Source organism: Cicer arietinum, chromosome 4, assembly GCF_000331145.2.
Source record: "Cicer arietinum cultivar CDC Frontier isolate Library 1 chromosome 4, Cicar.CDCFrontier_v2.0, whole genome shotgun sequence".
In the NCBI taxonomy this organism is placed as follows: domain Eukaryota; kingdom Viridiplantae; phylum Streptophyta; class Magnoliopsida; order Fabales; family Fabaceae; genus Cicer; species Cicer arietinum.
The window spans coordinates 8,121,311-8,143,598 of record NC_021163.2 but is presented as its reverse complement, the minus strand read 5'-3'; the positions used below and the strand labels follow the sequence as shown (position 1 = coordinate 8,143,598).

At 31.2% G+C, this 22,288-nt stretch overlaps 4 protein-coding genes across 5 annotated transcripts in view; 1 reads left to right on the top strand and 3 right to left on the bottom strand.

The window, feature by feature from the left end:
- Positions 1–2,792, top strand: part of LOC101493086 (RNA demethylase ALKBH10B-like) — a 5,298-nt gene extending 2,506 nt beyond the window's left edge. Inside the window, exons 3-8 of the mRNA XM_073367690.1 lie at positions 1–50; positions 162–279; positions 570–671; positions 835–950; positions 1,052–1,206; positions 1,874–2,792. The exon at positions 1–50 is cut by the window's left edge and continues 16 nt beyond it. Of these exons, the coding sequence (XP_073223791.1) occupies positions 1–50; positions 162–279; positions 570–671; positions 835–950; positions 1,052–1,206; positions 1,874–2,351 (1,019 nt within the window). The 3' untranslated portion in view covers positions 2,352–2,792. The remainder of the gene's footprint in view (positions 51–161; positions 280–569; positions 672–834; positions 951–1,051; positions 1,207–1,873) is intronic.
- A 1,978-nt stretch (positions 2,793–4,770) lies between these two features.
- Positions 4,771–6,602, bottom strand: LOC101506403 (uncharacterized). Its single transcript, XM_012714618.3, has one exon. It carries the CDS (start codon positions 6,360–6,362, stop codon positions 4,962–4,964), a length of 1,401 nt encoding a protein of 466 aa, XP_012570072.1. The 5' UTR covers positions 6,363–6,602; the 3' UTR covers positions 4,771–4,961.
- Positions 6,603–11,945: 5,343 nt separating this feature from the next.
- On the bottom strand, positions 11,946–15,940 carry LOC101506082 (probable galacturonosyltransferase-like 4). Of its 2 annotated transcripts, XR_012162787.1 has the most exons (2): positions 13,232–15,940; positions 11,946–12,239 (listed from the first exon to the last, which is right to left on the bottom strand). XR_012162787.1 is itself a non-coding variant. In XM_004496011.4 (1 exon), the coding sequence occupies exon 1, from the start codon at positions 14,456–14,458 to the stop codon at positions 13,385–13,387; it is 1,074 nt and encodes a 357-aa protein (XP_004496068.1). In that variant the 5' UTR covers positions 14,459–15,940; the 3' UTR covers positions 12,571–13,384. The 2 variants fall into 2 exon arrangements, 1 of the variants encoding a protein (XP_004496068.1); XM_004496011.4 differs by lacking the exon at positions 11,946–12,239 and having other exon boundaries at positions 12,571–15,940.
- Positions 15,941–16,086: 146 nt separating this feature from the next.
- LOC101505765 (auxin-binding protein T85) lies at positions 16,087–20,546 on the bottom strand. The gene is made up of 5 exons (XM_004496010.4): positions 20,395–20,546; positions 19,936–20,042; positions 18,739–18,942; positions 17,681–17,748; positions 16,087–16,596 (listed from the first exon to the last, which is right to left on the bottom strand). Exons 1-5 carry the CDS (start codon positions 20,465–20,467, stop codon positions 16,491–16,493), a joined length of 558 nt encoding a protein of 185 aa, XP_004496067.1. The 5' UTR covers positions 20,468–20,546; the 3' UTR covers positions 16,087–16,490.
- Between the last annotated feature and the right edge of the window lie 1,742 nt (positions 20,547–22,288).

Below are 22,288 nucleotides of genomic sequence, written 5' to 3'. Positions count from 1 at the left end.
TTAAGTTGACAAAAGGTTTTTCAGCAAAGGAGTCAGTGAAGGGGCATATGGCAAGTTATTTATTTATTTCACTAATTAAAAATACAATACTTATTTCACAACTATTTTATGATTAAGAAGCAGCCTGCTACTTCTGATTAACATCTGATTGAAATTGGCAGGTGAATGTTGTGAAAGGATTGAAGTTATACGAGGACATTTTCACTGATTCAGAATTATGCAAGCTGTCCGATTTTGTGAATGAGATCCATACTGCTGGTCAGAATGGGGATCTGTCAGGTAAACCACTGTTGACCTTTGTGTGTGTTTAGATATACTCATTTCTATAACTTTATTACATGATGATAATGTTAAGGTTCTCACCTTTTTGGAGAAAGACAAATTAAATAGTAACACCATATATGGCAGCTCCAAATTATTTGTTATTGACGATGAATCGTATATTTCTTAAACTAGTGTCTCTTTTTACATTGTTATTTGGCGTTAATCACAGGGCAAGTTTAAGCACTGATAGCGACTGATGCAAGTTGTCTTCAAAATACTAACTTAATCTTATTACATACTTGTAGGTGAAACTTTTATATTGTTCAACAAACAGATGAAGGGTAACAAGAGAGAGCTGATTCAGCTGGGTGTCCCAATATTTGGACAGATAAAGGAGGACACAAAAAGTAAGAAGAATTTATCAAGAGAAATTGTGATTTATCAAATAGTTTTACTTTACCTTAACATATGTACAATCTCATTCTTATTTTATAAAGTATTGCATAAAGTGAACCTAAACCAGAGATATGCTGGGTAATTCTGTTTTTCATTTTGGATTTTTGTTTTCAGATAATATAGAGCCAATTCCAGGACTTCTGCAACGTGTCATTGATCACCTTATTCAATGGCAATTACTTCCAGAGTACAAAAGACCAAATGGTTGTATCATCAACTTTTTCGAAGAGGTAAACATTGCACCATTTTCTGCTTATTGGTACTGTGATCATTTGTATTGTGCAATGAAATAACCATTTACCAATATTTATACAATTTTATATTTTTTTAGGGGGAGTTTTCTCAGCCATTCCTGAAACCACCGCATCTGGATCAACCTGTGTCCACTCTTCTTCTATCTGAATCAACCATGGCTTTTGGGCGTATCCTCATGAGTGAAAATGATGGGAACTACAAGGGACCACTAATGCTCTCATTGAAGAAGGGGTACATATCAAAGAACTTATTCTCTTTGCAGTCCTAATCTTCCATTTATTAATTAAAGATTCTAGCACAATGCTGGAATAAATGGAAGAAGTACCTTCAACATTTATAGGACAGATGTAAGTGAATAATGGGAAGTGCTAGCTTTTTAGAGGATGCAATTATGTGCTAGTATAATATGCTGCATACTATTGGGTTAGATATTGCTTTTGTGCTTTTCTTTCTTTTGTTTTTCTTGAATATCAGACAAACTTGGAGGCACTCAAGCCAGGGGACAAAAACTGATTGTTTGTATCTCAGAAATATCAATGACTACACTGTAGTTGAAATGGCACCTAGTTTACTTTATCACTACAATCGTACAGGTCACGTTAGAAGTAATCAAGTATCAAAATATGACCCCTGGAAAGCTTACCTTTCAACATATATCTTTATGTCACTCATAATTCATTATGAGTTTAAGGTGGAAACTTGCATTGCATCATGCAGCAGATAGTAACTCCATTAGCTCAATACCCCTATTAATATTCTCAGCTCAAGCATCAAATTATTTATTGCTGAATGTCTAATTACCTGTTGAGATGATTTTTTGAGGCATGTTAAGTGTGACAGTATCATTTGAGCCAGTGATATACAGTACTAACTGATGAATAATGACTTGACTTTACAGGTCTCTTGTAGTGATGAGAGGAAACAGTGCTGACATGGCAAGGCATGTCATGTGTCCATCTCCTAACAGAAGGGTGAGCATCACCTTCTTTAGAGTGAGGCCAGACTCCAATCAATGCCAATCACCAACTCCTACCATGACAAGTGAAATGACTCTGTGGCAACCTGCCATTGCTAATCCTTATGCTTTGCCAAATGGAGTTCTAAGTGGCTATGAGGGTATGGACATGATGCCCAAATGGGGAATGCTTCGCGGGCCAATGATGATGCTGACCCCTATGCGTCCTATGGCGTTGAATCCCCGCAAACTTGCTGGTGGTGGTACTGGAGTCTTCTTGCCATGGAATGTCCCATCCAGAAAACCTGCAAAGCATCTTCCACCACGTGCACAAAAAGGAAGGCTTCTAGCATTGCCTTCTCCTGTTGAACCACACATTGGAGAGTCCACTTCTGAACCCAGCATTTGTGTTGAAGGATGATAACAAAATTTAGTTCTGAAGCAGCCTTGGGTTCAAAGACATGTGAAACATGATAGGTGGCTTTCGAGCCCCAGTTATTTGCTCTAGACCCTGGAGCATTTCATTTTGTTGTACAAACAGGGTCCAACCTAGGTGCTGCTAGAGGAACTTAGTTCATTCTTTTTTTTCCCTATCCTTTCTTCTACTTTTTTTTCCCCCTTTTGGATAGAGTAGATTTAGTGGTGTTCACAACGGTTTTTTATGTTTCCCAGTCACGGTAAGAGCTTTAGTAGAATAGTCAAGCTTTCGAAATGGAAGAGTGTGGATTATGTCTGATCATATCAGTTTGTAAGAATGATATTTGAAGTTAATCATCTTCATAGATGAATCAAATCGTCACGAAGATGCCTAGTTATTTTTTTATGATTCTCTATTTTATATGTTATTATACTTCAAGTTCAATCTTTGTTGCGTATTGTTTTAATTGCTTTTTATACTTGTATGGGAGAAATTAGGCATATCCGATTTGTAATGACATGTTTATGCAATCTCAGCAGGAGGCATTCTTCAAAGTATTTCCGGTAGATTTTTCCCTCTCCATCTTTTCATACAGCTGAAGGTTACCATGAGAAATTTGTATAGCTGACATTTTCAACTTTGATTTTAGCTACTTAATTTTAGGAAGAACTGCAGGAAAATCGTTCGTTCATTTTGTTTTAATTTGAATATTATTCATCTTGCTTTCTGATAATTAAGCATAACTCAGTTTATTATAAAGTATATATTTGGTAGGGGTGTTTACGCATTGAGTTGAGTCGGTTTTAATCAAATCCAACACTTGAGTCGATCAATGTCTTTTAGGTTGAACATTAGGTTGCATTGAGTTCTTAACTCATGTTTTTCACTTTAAACTTGAACTGACTCAACCCAATTAAGAACATGTGAGTTGGGTTCATTGATCGCAAAGAAAAAATATATTTTTTATTTTAAAAATTAAATTTAAATATTTGACCATCACAAAAATCATAAAATTCTATCACAATATATCATTTGATACTTAAAATGCATCTAATTCATCTACAAACTCAACAAAACACTTAAATTAAAAAAATTAACAATAAACCTTCAAATAAAATTTAATAACTAAATTATAACTATACATCAATATTAGAAAAAAATAATAAAATGTATATATCATCATGTCAACGAGTTGGATTCGTAGGTTTGCAAGTTTAAAATATCAAATTTGCTATCCGAACCAAACATCATTGTGACTTGATTCACGAGTATATCCAAATTTAAATAAGTTAAGTCAAAATATGGATTGGGATGATTTCGGTGACCAGATTCACGAGTTTATCCGTACTCGTGAACACCCCTAATATTTGGCATAAAAGAACCCATTATGCGGTCTCCTTTATTTTTCATTTAGTATGCTTTATCTTTCAGCATCAAATGAATCCCAACCAATCAATTAATACTAACAAAGACAGAACTAGACCCCAAGCTCAAAGTCGAGAGCTCAAATAATCTGCCACAGCTATAATGCCCGTAATAATCCATGTTTTTGCTTGTATCATCTGCAAAAAGACAAATGAAACGCAGCTTCCAATTATTACACCTTATATTATGTTTAAGACCTTTTTTCCAGTGTGACTTGAAATGCTTATTTTAGGCTTCATTCTTGCTGGTTGAAGAACTTGTAGGTTTAGAAGACACCTGATAAAATTCCTGTATAAAAAAACAGTCATGACTCAGAACTCTGGCACCAATTGAGCATTACGTACAATAACCACAAATATCTCTTATGGCACTTTTCAGGCACCTAATGTAATCATCATTAGGCATATTGAAATGCATAAGGCATATATTTTGTCTTCAAAGAGGACTTCCTCAGTAGCATACGTGTTTGCTGAAAGATTAAAAGATGCCACCATAATAAGATTATTCAATATCTCATTTCCAGCTGACTCAAATTTCTCTTGTTCTGAGAATCTGAAATGTTTTATACATTTTCTTTGCCAATGAAACATTCAATTTTCCCTAGAAAAATTGTTAATATTGTTAATAGGATAACATTATTGACATACATCCTCCTTAACAACCTCTGCTTTGGTACTGAGTTAGACAATATCATCTAATGTTGTGGCTGTGCAATTTATGATTTTAAGAAACACAATCAATGCCCAAGAAGCAATATAAGATTTTTAACATTGAAAAGTTGATGGGCAGAGAAAGAAGGGGTTTGTTTAGATTGTTCTGAAATGAACTTCCATTTGCATATACTTGTGTAACAAATTTTATATGGAGAATCAGCCAAGGAAACTACTGAGAAGAAAGCAGGAGAAATATAATATGGACATCGTCAATTACACAAGCAACTAAGTTTCAAGGTGATCACTGGAGTTGGAATTGGTCTTCAATTCCACAACAGCTAATGTAAAAATTAAATGAGGAGATAAATTAAAATAAAAATAGCTGCTTTTGATACATTTTGGGTACAGAAATCAGATCACAATATTACTTGTATCCTAATTCATAAAAAATACAAAAACACAGGCAAATTGGCTTCAGTTAAAATGACACACGTATATTTCTATTGAGAAATCAGAACAGAATGGATTAAATATGTCAAGCCTTATCAGGCTCGTCATCATCTTCAATGTCCCAACTCAAGTCTTCATCATCCTCTGCAGTACTAAGGCGTTTCCGCAAATCAACCTTGCTGGCGGTGGCGCTACCACTCTGAGTTTCTTTCTTTTCATCAATACTGCTAAGATCTTCTATATCATCCCACCCAAGATCCTCCTCCTCCTCTTCATTTTCCATGTGCTGACTTCCAACCACTGAAGACTCGTTATTATTACTACTAGAAGATTTTCCGTCACCCGCTTTCGTTTCCATATTTATCACTCTCTCCTCAGACTCACCCGCAGAATCATCCTTCTTCCCAACATCATCCACTTTTAACTTCAATGTTTTATCAACTCCAGCCTTCTCAGTAATTACCTCATTTCCACTACCCATCTCTTGTACAACTTCAGCTTTCTCAACAACTCGTGATTCTTCAACAGACTTATCCATCTCATTGCCAAGTTCCTTGCTTTGCGATAAATCATCTCTCTTTTCTACTTTAGACTCCTCTACACCAGGATGCTGCACCTCTTCCACACTCAATCTCTTTCTTCCCTCCTCATCACTAACACCAGAATCAGAGGCACCAATTTTCAAATCAGTATCTACCCTTTTTCCCACATTTTCACCACCAATTTCCTTATCGATCACAATATCTGTTTTAGCTTCGCCTTCATATTTCTCTTCATCTACATCACCACGATCATCGTCATCATCTTCAACATCCCAACTCAAATCCTCTTCTTCCCTGGATATTCTCCTAACAAGCCTAGCCCTTAGATCTTCAGCTTTCTTAATCCTATAAACCTTATAATAATACCTATACCAAAAAGTTTCATGATCAATAGTATTTGGAACAACCCTTTTATAAACACTCTCCATAGCATCATTCTCCTTAAAAAGACTCTCCATTTCATCAATTTTCCCATCCAACGTAAACCCTAATTTCCACTCATTGAATTCACTCAAATCCTCAGGAACCTCAGTGTAAGTGCTAACATCACCCTGAATAGCATGAACCTGAGCATCAAACCTACTATATCGCTTCGAATCCGATGAAAACGAATCGCGATTAGTGGTGGTAGTGCTATTATCAGAATCAGAATCGAGATTAACGGCGAGGATCGCTTCTTTACCTTTAGAAATGATCTGAGTCGTTCCTTTGATGACGGTAGTTCCGATCTCACCAACGGAATCCTGAGCAACCTCGATCTCGTTTTTTAAGCCGGTACTGAATTCGTGTAGATCGCGGCGGTAGGTTTCGATAATGGATTCAGATTTGGCTGTTAGGGTTTTGATGAGTCCGCCGAAGTTCCAATCGGAATCGGGATTGGGGTCTGCATTGTTGGGTTGAGGAGGATCTGGGTCGTCTGAGAAAACGGATTTGAAGAAATTCATCAGAAAAAGTTTAGCTCAAACTGTGTACACCCATTTTCAGATTTCAAAGCTTATTATACTAAGGCTTTTACGAGTAACTTAAATTTAACTATAGTAATAATTCGCTATTATCATTTCACTCTGTGACTATTTGAAATCAGACCATATAGATTTAAATTTAATAATACAACTACACTGTTTAATCTTGATCAACAATCATGTAGTCTTTACTGTTACTGTGTTAATGTGTGCCATCACTAATAACTTACATTCCAGATTTGTGATTCTTTTCCACTTAAATAGAAAATAATTTTAAAAGTTGATATATTTATTCACTTTTTAAATATAATTAACTTTATATTTAAACGTTGTTGACGATTTTTTTATGTTAAATTTATACGTCAAAATATCATTTCGACAATAATGTATATATTCATGTTTGGTTTAGACACTTACTTGATTTTAAGTTATTTAGTTGTACTAAATTCATGTTCTTTTAAGTCACACAAATTTTTACTACAAAAATACACAAATTTTAATTATATTTTTGTTAATATGGTGCTAACATGTGGCTAACACCATTCTACCACATCAATAATAATATAATTATTTATGTATTTCTGTAATTCAATGTGTTAAAAAGAATACCCACAAAGACGTGATTTAATTTAAATAATTTATCTGAGTTAAATTAAAGTAAAAAGTTAATTTGCTGACAATATGTAACTAGTAGTGCATAATGTATTTTGCACTTGGTAAAAGAAATGTATTTTGCCTTTAACTTTTTATTGAATTGGTTTATTTTATTTTTTTAAGTAGTTTTATAACTCTAACTTATATGTTGTTAATCTTTTTACAATTAATATTTTTCACGATTGTGTTAAAAATACGCGTGTAGCTAAACAATTATGATATTGTTTCCTTATTTCATATAGTAACACGGGATTTTATACAAAAATTAAAATCCTTGAATATTTGTTTTATAAATGTCTAAATAGACGAGAAGTTAATCAATTTACTTATTATTTTGTATTTTATTTGTCGATTTTTTTATTTAAATTAAATATCATTAGTGGTCTTTTAACTTAATTTCAGTTAATATTTTAGTTTTTTATTTTTTTTATTTGATCATTTATTTTAATTTTAAGTGACAATTTGATCTTTTATGTTTTAAAATGTCAACAATATTATCATTTTTTTATAAAGTTCATCAAATTTTTCAAACAAAACCCATAAATTAATTATATTCTTTAATATAATACAAATTTCATCAAATTCGTAATTCAAATCTTCAAATAAGCTCATATTTTTATTATTTATTTGATATTGTTAAAGATGACAATATCAGTTTATTTAAAGATTTAAATTATGAATTTGATAAAATTGCATTATATTGAGAATAATAATTAATTTTATGAGTTTTGTTTGAAATTTTTTATTAACTTTTTGAACTTTTGCAATAATGAAAAGATAACATTGTTGAAAGTTTCAAATATAAAAGATCAAATTATCACTTAAAATTAAAATAAATAATTAAATAAAAAAATAACTAAAATAACTAAAATATTACTTAAAATTAAATTAAGAGATCACGGGTACTTAGCCTTTAAATTATTTTGTCCATTTCATACCTTTATATTTGCCTCAATCAATGTAGCCTTACATCTTTCCATCTCTTTTGTGAATGAAAAATATTACTTATTATTTTATTAGTAAAGAGATGGATATGTAACATTCTTATCACTCCAACCCTTGTATCTCTCCTCAAACCTCCAAAAATCACATTATAACTCCTCTTTTCCATCCCCCATCTTTATGATGAACAATATGTATATCTTATTATAAACAAGCAAAACAAAAACAATACACTAATATTACAAAATCAATGATGGGAACCCGAATAAAAAATCCACAAACATGAAAATATAGCTTACTACTTTGTCTGGTGGATGAAACCAAAAATAGAAGAAGAAAACATCATCTAAATTACAAAACTTTAATAAAAATTACAACATAAAAAACCATGATAAATATATCTCACAAAAATTGGAATTAGAATGTATAAATGACATTTTATGTTGCAATTAGAATATATCTCATAAAAACTTATGATAAATATATTAATTTTTTTTTTTTTTTTATCTTTAGGAGATGCATCTCCGTCCTGCGACAATCTGAAGGATGATTTTTTTTATGTAGTATAGGTGGCATCCCGAGATGCGACCATCTATAAAATTTTAATTTTTCTTTTACTTTTCATTTTAACAAATAATTAATTGTTAATTTAATAAATAAATAAAAAGAAAAATTATTTAAAAATAAAATTATATTAATAAAATCAAATAAAATACATCTAATAGAAAAAAAATACATTAAAATTAATGCGGTTGAATAGATGTGCCAAAAAAAATTAATGTGTTATATTATTTTAACAACCCCTCCTATTTTGTAAATAAATTTATTTTATTTTCTTAACAACCCTTCATATTTTTTTCTCCAGATCTAATAAATAAAAATAATTATAATAAAAAAGTAAATTAAATTAATAAAATAAAATACATTAAATTGAAGAAAAAAATACATTAAATTTAAATTAATGATGTCTAGCTAAATATCCTCCAGTTTCTCATCTAGACTGTCATCAAACTCGTCCAGCTCTTTGAATGACTTGAGGTTATTCTAGTTGATTCTTGATCATTATTCTCGTCATAATTTGTATATAGATTAGAACCATTCCCACCTGCCTCCATATAATTTTGAGTCATGGGGTTATACTGGAATAAAAATCAGCATAAGTCGACTTGCGTTTTGTCAGATGTTTGGGGGTTGGTATTTCCGGCACTAGCGGAACGTAATACAAAATCGATATTTCTGCAGATTTATGTAGATGTAGTGATGGACCATAATATGGAACTTATGTAGGAGCATATATGTGAGGTGATGATAAAGACGATTCTGTTATTTGGTGCATGGTTTGTTCTTGTGTGGTTGAATGAGGGTTGAGTGCACATGAAGATATGATGACGGTTGCAAACGTGAATCACACAGATATTATTTGACAAATATAAATAATTTGGTGTGTTGTCTAAATCAATTCATATATTATGTATTGTGGCGTAAAACACCTTCTATGAATTGTCCTTGCAATACGTAATTCTCACGCTTATTCCAATGTTAACCTTTTTTTTCCAAATTCAGTTCCAATTATCATCAATGTCACATCTCATGTCCACCTCATGGTAGATTTTCATGTCTTCTGGTGATTGTGGTATTTGTTGATGGAAGTCGAACATAAGTGTGATTTTATATGTACGATGTTTTTCAACAATATGATAACAATGCAAATAGGTACATACAGTCCATGTGTCAATATCTTTTTCAGAAACATCATGTTGAAATCTGATGTACGGTCTCCAATAAAACTGATATATAAAAAATAGGCTAAAGTAAATATAAGAAGTATACAAAACAATATAATTTAAAAAGTGCAAATAAATGTGAATGAACATATTATTTCCTCAACCATCATGTGATCGATGGCTTTTTGGTATTCTCCTATGTTGTTACGAGGAACTTTACTGAAATTTAGACCACCAGAATTAAATTTGTCGAATATATCGAAAATAAAAAAATATAATAAAATTAATAATATGGTAAGTAGTAAGTTTTAAAAATGAAATATATATATATATATATATATATATATGTATATATATATAATTTATTTGCAATAGTTACCTTTGTGCAAGTGAAAATATTCATGCATTGAGTGATTCTGGAACGATACAAGACAGACGATATCATGTTCAGTTTTGCAACAACAATGCACATCTTGTTATAAATATTACATCGGGTTTCGTAGCAAGACACATTTCTCTATAGAGTATTGCTAAAATTGGACACTACCGCAGTGAAATCGGTATAATAAATAGGGAGACTATAAAATGGTTAGACAATATACCGCAGAAATTGAATTAAAGCATTTGATGGAGGTAGTTGTTGGGGTCACACGACAACCAACCTTGTGGAGTCGATCAATGGAGTATTAAAAGATACGCACAATCTTATCATCACTATTTTGGTATGATCAACTTATTATAAGACAGGGATGCTGTTTTCAACAATAGAAAAACTACACGCATGAATTTCAGCTTCTGGCCATGTATACACGAAAAATGTATAAATTTGATGAAATACGTAAATCTAATAGTCATAAAGTCGATATTTTTTATCAGAGCAATCATACTTTCATGGTCTACGAGACGATAGATCCAAGATAAGGGCGACCAATTGGTCATTTCACTGCCAACCTTCATAACAAGTGGTGCGAATGTGGAAAATATCGAGCTATACATATGCATTGTTCACATATGATAGGAGCATGTTCTAACATAAAATATGATTATTGGAGACTTATATCTGATGTGTATAAGGTGGAAACAGTACTAAAAGTCTATGACGAAACGTCTAAACCTATATCAAACAAATGATATTGGCAAAAATATAAAAGTGTTAAGGTGTGTCACAATTCTCGAATGCGAAGAGTCAAGAAAAGTCACTCAAAAAATAAACGCATTAGAACAAAAATGGACACTATATAAAAAGTGTCAAGAAAGTGCGGATTATGTTGGTCATACTAGAAAACATTATCAAAACAGTTGATTTATTTTTTCAATATAGTATATTTTATTTAATTTTATTAATATACTTTAATTTTATTGGTATTATTATTATTTGTTTATTGGATCCAAAAAAAATAAAAATAAAAATATTAATAAAATTAAGTTATTAATTTATCTATAAAATAATAGGGAATTATTAAAATAATACAATCTGCATAATAGATAAAATTTGTTAAAATAATATATCAGTTATTTGTTTTTACATATCTTATATATGGTAGTAAGGCAGAAAGGCCATCTCCTGATTATTTTTTTTTTTAATCTACATGAAAATATTCCGAAAAAAGAGGAGAAACAAAGTAAACCAACACAAGTGGTAGCCAAAAGCAAAACCATTGTAGTTTTCAATCTCCCTCGTGATTTCTAGTGTTTTCATTTTATCTATTATGAAGAATAAGATGAAACGACGAAGACATGTCATCATTATTCATATCCATAATAGTTAGCTACGTAGGCATTTTCGTGACGAGTTGTAAAAATTATCACCGTTGTACATTTTATGAGAGTTAAAAATGCATATTTCAAAAAACACAAAAGAAATGACTTGATCCAATAAGATAGATTAAAGGATTGCAATAACAACTTTGTCATTGTTTTCTCTTTAACATTGACTATTTTTAATTTCAAATTTTATTGTTTTAAATAATTTGACAACTAGAAAACAATTTTGATGAAATCCGTTGATGAGTGGGAAACAATATGAGAATGAAATTATTAATTGATATTCTACTAGTTAAATTAACACAAACAATGTAAAACTAGTATTTTTTTTACTCATTTTAGATTAGTGTTAAAGGAGTAAAGAGATTTCTTCAAAATAAAATATAAACAAAAATATTATCTAATTAAAAATTAAAATATATACATCAAATTTTTAGATACTTTTTTGTTTATATTTCATTATAGAGCAGTACAATTCTAAATTTTGTCTATATAATGGAATTATATTACTTGTATAAAATAATTTTATACCGACATTCAATTAGAAGTCACGTTATTATCACATAAACCTAATTTATAACTGCATTTATTAAATAACCACGTAATAGTAAATTCTTATTCAACTATAATGTAATAGAGATGATGCTCGTCCCTTTCTCTTCAATAAAACCTGCAAAAAAGAGTCCTCTACATTTTTGCAGTGTCTGAATTCTTTAGGTAGAAGTGCATGTTTGAGTTCTTGGAGATAAACATTCACATGTATTTCTTCTTCTATCTACAATATTTTAAAAAAAAGACACGTCTATATTAGTCAATTTAGACAAAATTTAAAGACTTAAAAAAAAACTTTAGATGATAAAAGAAGCTTTCAACCTTCATTATTTATTGCGAAAACACAATTCAAAAGCCTTATAAGCATTTTATATCATTTACAAACCAACTAACCCTTAAGAATATAGTTTTATAAAACCGAAAAACTTAGTAGAAACTAAATGTTACGAATTAGGGGGAGGGGGGGATACTTAAAGATAGACAAAATGGAGTTTGAGAAAGAAAAAAAAGAAGAATGAAGAACCAGAAAAAGAAACACAAGTGTACACAGAATATAATTTGGCCAAGGACAACAATATGTAGTGGTATATTAATTAGATTATTATTAGACCACAACTATCACTAAATAAATCACATGCACAATTTCCAATAGAAAATAGAACTTGAAAAATGGCAAAATCTTCTAGCAGCAATTAAGCTGGACACAATGTACAAAATCTATCAAGATAATAAACAGATATTAAAATTCATATAGATATCACTTTTTCAGGACACTTAATTTTGGACGATGTTCATCGATCTGGCAACCAGTCACTGATGCAAATGATACCATCATCCACACAACCAATGCCCAAGGAAATTTCTTATTCATACCCCTTAAAAACCCATAAAACAGAAGAAGAAAAGAAACATAAAAACACATAACCAACAATGCTCCAACTATATTTCTATAATTTCCATTGGCTTCTGAAGTAGTAAGTCCCTTGAACAAAGGCTTTTGCAAATTAATCCATCTCTTACCTTTGCTAGTTTTCTTCAACACCAAACTGCAAAAAGCTTATTTATTTATTTATTTATTTTGTTAATTAGTTATTACTCTATTCCCCTCACAACACTTTCACCCAAATTCTCTCAATTATATATGTCCTTCTCGAAAGGACCAAATAAATAAAAAGTTTTAACAAATGAATATTGTTTAAAATTAAGATTACTCACCTCTTTCTTGTTTTAAATTCTTCCTCCCCCAACTCTCCCTTTTTCTTAATAAACAACTTGCTAGACAAATTCCCAACAACGACCCTTTTCATGTGTGATTTTAATGAGCTCCTTCTCCTCCCCCACCTCCTCCTCCACCATTCTCTTTGCAACTCATTCTTCCAAAGAATGAGTATTTGGACGATAAAGATCATAAGGTGCCCATAAATGATCAACAGAACAAGGTCTCCTTGAATCCAATCTCAACCAAGGTTTTCCCTTACCACTCCAATGAAGCAAACTAATAGGACCAGGATGCAAACTCCTACATTTTCCTTCAAGATTATCCCCTCCAAGTCCATGTTGATTCCACCTATGATCCACACTCTTCAAATCCCCTGCCAAAACCAAAAGAAAAGGAGGCAATGATCCTAAATGATATATCCTTTTTTGCTTCTGCACTGCCATCCAATGCTCCACCTTCTGCGTATACCCCCCTCCCCTCCATTTTTCCACATCCATAACCATCACCCCCGTATTGAAATAACACGGATGCCGACCCTCGAAAGTTCGAGATAACTCGGGATCTTTCCAAAACAATTCTGTGAAATACTCGGTGAAATTCGCGTGGCAATATTCTGGTGCAGCTAGTACCTTGCCCTGCAAGTTAACCTCCCATAGCTTTGCAATGTCATCAACAACAACAATATCAGAATCAAGGTATATAACTCGCTTGACATAACCGGGAAGAATGTCAGAGAGGTAGATTCTTGCATAGTTAAGAGGTTGATCCAATGCTTGACGAATCGATTTCGAGATTTTCCCTCGTACCCTATTGGATTCAAAGCGATAAATCTTGAACTTGAGGTAAGGGAAAGTTGATCTTATGCTTAGAAAAACCTGAGGTTCAAACCTTGCCCAAAGGAAATGAAACTCAAAATTTTCAGGACAACTTGAATGTTGCAGAATGGAGAGGACAGCAGCCATGGTTCCTCTAAGGTAATTTGAGTCCAATGTCATGGAAATGTGAATGCTTTCTTTGTTGCATTCATCGCCGTTGCGAAAAGCAGGGGCTTCTCTGAAGATAGGAACGTCAGGGGTAGGCTTTCGAACGACATCGAGGTGGATGGAAGTGGTGGTGACGGTGACTGCGGCAGCAACATGATCATGGAAGAGAAAAGAGGAGGAGAAGAAGAGAAGGATGAAAGACAGGAGGCCATGGAGTGGAGGAGGGTTTCCAAAGGCCATCCTGTCTCCTTTTTATGTTAATGGTGTGGAAATTGAATTAAGGTTGTCTCAAGCAGCAAAAATGGGTGAAAGAGTTGGAGCCATAATTGTTGTTATGTTGTTTGCTAGCTGTTTGAGACAATTTTTTGGTGAGATTATATGGAAGAGAATAATCCTCGGAGGATATAAAATTTAGAAAGGTATTAATATCAAACATAGTTGCCATTTTAGTTTGCTATTTGTCACTGTCCTAAAATCTTTGTACATTCAGAATTTAGAATCTCCCTCTTCTTTTGTGTTTTTTAAGAGTTTTTTTTCCATATTTATTGCCTAAATATGCGAGAAAGCCTGATTCTTAGCTTTCCTACAGACAGCGTATATATTTGTGAACCATAGATTTTTTCCCTTCATTTTTATTTGGGTGAAAAAAAAAATTAGACAGGTATAAATAAATAAAATGCTAAAATTTTTAGGATTTTGGGCTGCGACTGCTTTATTTTTTATCCACTCAAAATTTTGAACGAGATTAATTTAGATGTACCCTTTTGCATGTTCATTACCTTAAATTGCATTTGACAAATTGTGCAGGTTGATCACAAAAAGTTTTTTTTCTTTCAAAAGTTCTTGTTAAAAAAAAATAATTTTTTTTTTACAGGTGTAACAATTGATTACTCTTACACCACTTAATCATTTTTTTTACTGGACACCTATCTTACAAAATTCACGTTTTGAATTTACGAGTTATATTATATAAATCATCTCAATAATTTTTTAGTAAATCTAAAATAACTTAATATGTCATTAAAATACGTCAAAATTAATGTCATTTAATAAAAGTGCATAATATGTCAATGACATATACAATGACATCATATTAACATAAAAAAATTACGTATATAATATAAACTTTTAATTCAACTATAAATTTTGTTCGAGATATTATTGATCCGTGTAACTATACTCAACTATTAAATCAGTCAAATATTATTTCTAATAGACGCCCCAAGGTATCCCCAAGGCTTAGGCTCTTTGAGCCTTTTACGAGACTAATCTTCGAGTTGGCTTGCATAAAACCCAATTTTTTTTCGCACAAGGTTGGATTGCCTATCAAATTGCCAACTCTAGAAATCAAACTCGAATTCTTTATCTAAGGAGTGTCATGGAACCAGAGGTTTCTTGGAGACAAAGAGAGACCATTTTCCTCTTCTTAATAGATTTACACATCATAATAGTTACACATATATTACCTGTTTCGCCTATTATGTAAAATGGCAAGCGGTGTGGTGGCAAGTGTACCTTTTTTTGTATTTTATTCACTAAAATGTTCTATTTAGGATTTGAACCCCGCAGAGAGGGTAAAACTCAAACTAAAATTAACCATTACACTAACTAATGATTTGTAATGTTACTGATATAGTTTTATATATAATCCATGCCTTTTGGCCTCCCCAATAAAATTAATCAAGCTCCGCCACAGGTCCACTACATGTACAACAAATGTATCTAACTTCTGAAACAATCAGGAAATTAACTTTTCATTTGTTTACTCTTCACCAAATTTCTCAAATTTACTCTTCACCAAATTTCTCAAAGTTCAAAGCGTGAATTATAGAGTAAGTTCTGCTTAATAGTAGTGATAAGTATTCAAGAGAGGGAATGGAGTTTCCTTTATAGCAGGTTTACTTTATCTCTTAAAAGAATCACTCTTTTCAAGGGAAATTACATGGTACCTCAATAGGTTGGCTGTGTTATGGCCCTTGAAAGATTGTTGGATGCATTCAGACCCAGTATCCAACAGTAAAAATAAAAACATGACTACCAAAAATGGCTAGTGCATACATCCCTTTTAAAGAATCTTCTGTCTGTTTTACTGTTTTGCATAACCATGCTGATCAGTTTGTACCAAAATTTTTGAAACTGCTAAAATATTAAGTCATTGTGGATGCAGTGATGATGTTAGACTAAACAATATGAATGAAACAGTTTTTAACTTATAGTTAAGAAATGCTTTGCAGCAATAAGATTAGTGTGAAGTGTAAACCTTGACCATAAATCACAGTTCATCTTTTGAAGTTTCTTGAGAACATTGCTCATCCCAGTAGTAGGGGAATTTCAGTTTCGCTGCAGTGTGGGGCACGGACCAATCATCATATATAAACCTAATGAAAAACCAAATACATAATAATGATTAATGAGCAACTAAAAACAGGAGAAAAACAGTGTTACAAGACAGTTCAGTTGTTGTGTCCTTTTGGGAAATGATGCTAGCGCGAGTTTGAATCTTTTGCTGCTTTTTCAAGAAAAAAAAAAGTGGGAGAAAAGGCCAGCCTATGAAGAGAAAGAAAGATATTTGCAACACTGTCTCATAAGTAAAAATGTACATGTTGTCAATGGTGTAGAATAGAAGGCATGCATTCCAGCTCAAAACTATTGAACCACCGCCTACTATGAAACATCTTTCACCAGACTAACGGTGTGGTTTAGTAAGAAACCATCATCAGACTGATATGAGACGTTGCAGTTCAACCTTTAAAGACCTAATTAAGCATATTGACTTCAAACTAAGCGTCTTATTTTGCTTGACTGCAGAACAGATTAGGCAAACACAATATGATATGGGCAAAAGAATGCAATACAATACATCCATTTTTAAAAAAAAATACATGAATTTTTAAATATTGTATAAAAACCGCCATTAAATTTAAGATTCATAACTAAAAACCCATACATAACGTGGAGTAAACAATGATTTTGGCCCCTAAATGTGAGACGGTGTCACTATAGTTTTTGAATGTATGGATATTACAAAAACATCTCTCAGTGTGTCATCTCTTAGTAGTTTCATGGATCAAACTGATTAATGAATGAGAGACACATTCGAGAATCAAACTAACCAACAAAAGACACATTTAACTATGGTTTTGTAATCTTGATTCGTTCAGAGACTATAGTGACAAAGATTTACACATTCAAAGACAAAATTTATCATTTGCTCTGTAACTTCAGAAAAATGAAAAGCAAAGGTTAAAACATGTGTTTTTGGGGATACCATGTACCAAGTTACTTGGACCTAAGAATGCTTTTGTACTAATCAATATGTATAAAGAACTTTGGCAGTTCGGCTTAAAAAAAATACAGAGCTTTGGCAGTTTGCCACATTTTGAAGAGCCAGACAAGAGTCACCACTATTACCTCATTGGTAAAGTATGAAAGCTGAAGATAATGGGAATAGAGGTCACATACACTTTAACAGGTGGACGAGATATTGTAACTAGAACTTGTAAATCCTCATGCTCATTGGTGTTCCAAAGCTGCAAAGCATGTTCTCCGTAATTATTTAAAAATGCACAGTAGACCAGAAAACCTTTAGTAATCAACAAATTAATATCCCCGAAGAACAAGTAAGAAATATTTCAGTTGTTAACTATCTAAAGAAATGTGCACCATTCATTTGCTAATGCTCTCTGAAACATTGTACATACTTTTCCATCTTACTGGACATGCATTACTTCATATATTGTAAACAAACTTAGGATATCCTGTTTTTCATCACAGGCAAGAGTAGAGTACAAGCAATCAAGATGGAATTAGAAAGTTCCTAATGAAATCCCCAGAGTTTCGTCACTCTGACCAACTTACATTTCTTTGGACATCATTCGAATCTGAAGTCTGCACATAGATCTGACAAGAACTTATACTTTTTCAATCAGTTCGCGAGTTACAGTTCACAATTAAGAAGATGAGGTCAAGTCTGCATGTCTGACAGCTATAATTTGTCGAGTAAAAGTTTAAAATTTAAACCTGTGGTCTCCCTAACCCTAAAGCAAAACTGTCAGCAGAACATAATGACACTCATTATAACCTTTCTTTATCATTATCAAGTTATTATTCTCTTTGTTTACTCAAAAACAACTATATGCACTACTTGCGGCCATACATGCTAAGTTCTACATATTAAAATTTCATGTATGTCTACATGTGTGCAAACAAAAATCCAATGAGCCACAACATCTTGTCTTTCCCTTTATCACTGTTTTGATCTGTTGAAAACATGTAACTCAATTATGATATTAAAGAATGTGTTTGCTATTGTTGTTGAGGTCAATGTGCAAGAAATAGAAAAGTTGACACTTGACATTCTAAATTTTATATGTTGCGATGTGCATCAAGGGGTGTGCCTTAAACTATTCAATTGTAGTGAAGAAATTATTCGTAGGATTGGATCATAAGATATAATTCTCAAATTTCCCCCTAAAAACCAAATCAAGCAGGAGAAATCTTACGGTACTTAAATGGCTTACCTGATGAGCATCATTAACAGGAATATGAAATGTGCTGTTTGGAAAGATAATGTGTTCCTCAGGATTTCCAGGGTATTTCCCATGTGAATTTGATGCAATATAAAGAGTGCCACTGCCTTTGAGAACAATAAAAACTTCTTCGCATGAATGCCTGTGAATCGGGGTGTGTGTTCCTGGTGAAAATGTTTGAAGCCATACTTCAATCTGTTCCAGAAAAGTTCACAAAAATGAGTCTATACAAACAGATTGAAGCATCATTGACCACACAGATGCCTGAAAAAAGGATGCAATACATTATGATCTGTTTTGGACAATGAATTCTAGAAAAAGGACAGTTTTTCTTAACCAAAAAATATGGTGTAACTATCAACAACAAATCTTCTAATCCAATAAACAAAAGGTATAAGCCCCAAGTAGTACACATAGAGGCTGAAATAATCTTCCAATGAGTCCTTTAAATAATAACTTCCCACATATATAAGTTGATGGCAGCTTGTCCACCTCAACTTTTTCATTAGCTCTCTCGTTTACCTTCTCCACAAGAACCTATAAACTTATAATAACATTTTTGTAAATTGGGAACAAAATACTTATCTCAGTTGACAAATTCCAATAAACTAGAAAGTAATCCAAATTGGGCCAAGTCTGCCGCTCCTTAAGGTAATTCCCCTATACATTTACTATTTGAAATCTATCATGCAAGACAATATGACATCAGGTTTGCTTAATGCCAATTCTATGATTTGTACATGTGTTATTTTATGTCAAATAAAATAAAAAAATTAAAAGGACAACCTAGTGCCAAAAACTGCAGTCACAGATAAGTCAAAGAAAAGGTTGAACCTATGATGGGTTTATTATAAGGATTTAAATGATATGTGTAAACCAATATCACTATTTTACCACCTCACCCCACTTTTGTAAGTGTATGTTGAAATGGATGGTATGACATAAAAAAAAAATAAAAAAAAATGAAGGTTTCTATGTTAATGTAAAACTGTTTTTCACCTAGATTGTATATTAGGTTTTAAAATTATATTTATGCCTAACTCACTCTTACTTTATTAAACTCTTATTATAAACAATCTCACCTTACATTTGTAGTTTTGGGTATCTAATTCCATATTTCAAATAACGTTATGAACTTAAAATGTGTTTAGAGGGAAAGAAGATGGTGAAAAAGATGAAGTTAGATACCTCTTTCATTCCATGCAAGATTGAACCTGCAACAGTCATGTGAGAGAGACCTGGTCTACCGTAGTTATCCTGAGGAATCTCGCTAATATTTCTCACCAGAGGTAACCCTGCATATTTGTTGATTCCGATAATCAAGGGAATGACAGTGTGAAATCATTCATCAACTTTACAAAACAATTTTGCTATTTATTCAGTTCACGTACAAAAGGTTATTTTTTTGGGTGTAACTAGCAAAATAGAACAAACATTATACAAACTTTGCAGCAAAAAAGAAAATTAAAAAATGGAATAGTCGTATGGGGTAAAATATCAAACAAATGAAGAAGAAGAAGAAGAAGAAGAAGAAGAAGAAGTATTTGGTTGAAATTGAGAATTGAAAAAATAAAAAGAGGATAATGCAAGGTGGAAGTAAGTGGTGAGATGAAAAGGAGGAGTTGGCATGAGGAGTGAGTAGCTAACCAGTGGTGAAGGGGAGTGGAGAAGACGCAAGAACGATTGAGATGAGAATGAACAAGAAATAACTTTCCACCATTTTCTTCTTCTTTTCTCTTTTGGAACGATTTCAGACTATTTCCTTTCTGCACCGCACGCCAGTACGCTACTACTCAACAAAAAATACCTACATCTTGCTTTGCCAATATTTCGCCACGTGTACTTCGGTAAATTTCTTTTACTTCTTAATTGAAATTTTAATTATTTATTTTTATCAATTCATTTAATTCTTATTTTAAATTTCTCCCTTTCATTTTAGTTCGGACAGATTGGGAGTTGGTAACAATTTTGATTGTTCCACTCCGATGCTAGTGAACTTGAAACTTCTAAAACCTTCTTCCCCTTTCTCTCTTTTAAAAATATCTACCCCACGTATTCTTCTTAAACTATCCGTCCTCCTATATTTCTCTCTCACATAAAGAAAAAAAAAGTTACTTCCTAATATTTATTTATCACATAAAATAAAAATATCATTACTACTACTTTTTACTTTTTTTTTACCAAAATTACTATTTTTTATTTTAATTTATCTTATCTATAAAAAAATTAATTTGATATTAAGTAAAATTTCTCTCATAAATTATGAACAAAAGTGTAAAATTATATAAAAAAAAACACATTTATTTCTCACATAAAGAAAAAAATTATTATTACTCTTAATATTATTCTTTAAAAAATAGGTGGTTTGATATTTCGTTAAAGTAAAAACTTTGGTATTTTACATTACTAATAAAAACAATTGTATAGATTAAAAAATGAAAATGATTATATAATTTTTCTAATTGTATATTCTACATGTTTTTAAAAGTAAAAATCAATTTGTCATATATAATTGTTTTATTGTATACAATATCTAACACACAACATCGTACTTTTTATATACTGTTCTATTGAGTTCTTATAATGATGACTATGTTTGTAAGAGTCTTTATGAGAAAAAACTATTTTTTTAAGTAATAATTTTTAAGAATCTTAGGGTAATATAGATATTATTTGTTAAATATTTTAAAAAATATAAATTGTTTTGTGTTCGTTTATTGTAACCAAAATCATTTTTTTAAATAATTATTTATAAAAAAATTATTTTTAATGAGAAATTATTGTAAATATCTTTTCATTTAAATCAGTTTTAAGTTATTTCAAATTTTGATTTTTTTTTAAGTTGTAACAGACAGATGTAACTATTTTAACAAGTAAATGTACAAATTTAAAAATAAAATAGATTTTTTTTTTAAAAAAAATACATTTATAAAACCTGTTTCAAATAAAAAAATTAAATGGCTTCTCAAAAATATTTAATAACTTAGAAAAATGATTTTCATTACAGTTAACAAACATATAACAAATTATACTCTTTTTAAAAATCTCTAAACTATTAAAAATTAAAATTGTTTTATTAAATAATTTATAATAAATGAGCCATATGTTTCTATTTTCATTAACTAACAACTACATTTTTTTATATGTTTTTATTTTTTGTTTATGTTATATTATTTTTTAAATAATATTACTTTATAAAGTAATAGAAAATATAATTTTGTTTATGTATAATTTACATGTGCATATGCAAAAGTAGTCATTATTCTGTGTCGTTTTTCATATATACTCTTTAAATCTCAATGCATGCAATTAATTTTAATTTAATATACATGTAATTTTGTTTATCTTATGAATGTACATTGACAAACACAGATAAAAATAAATAAATTATAAAATTAAATTATTCAATTAATCTAAATTAAATGGATTAATAATTTACATTTATATTAAATTTCAAATTTAATAATAAAACTTTAATTAACAACTCATCACCAATCAATATAAGAATATTTTTGTCTTTTAAAAAAATACACACACTCTT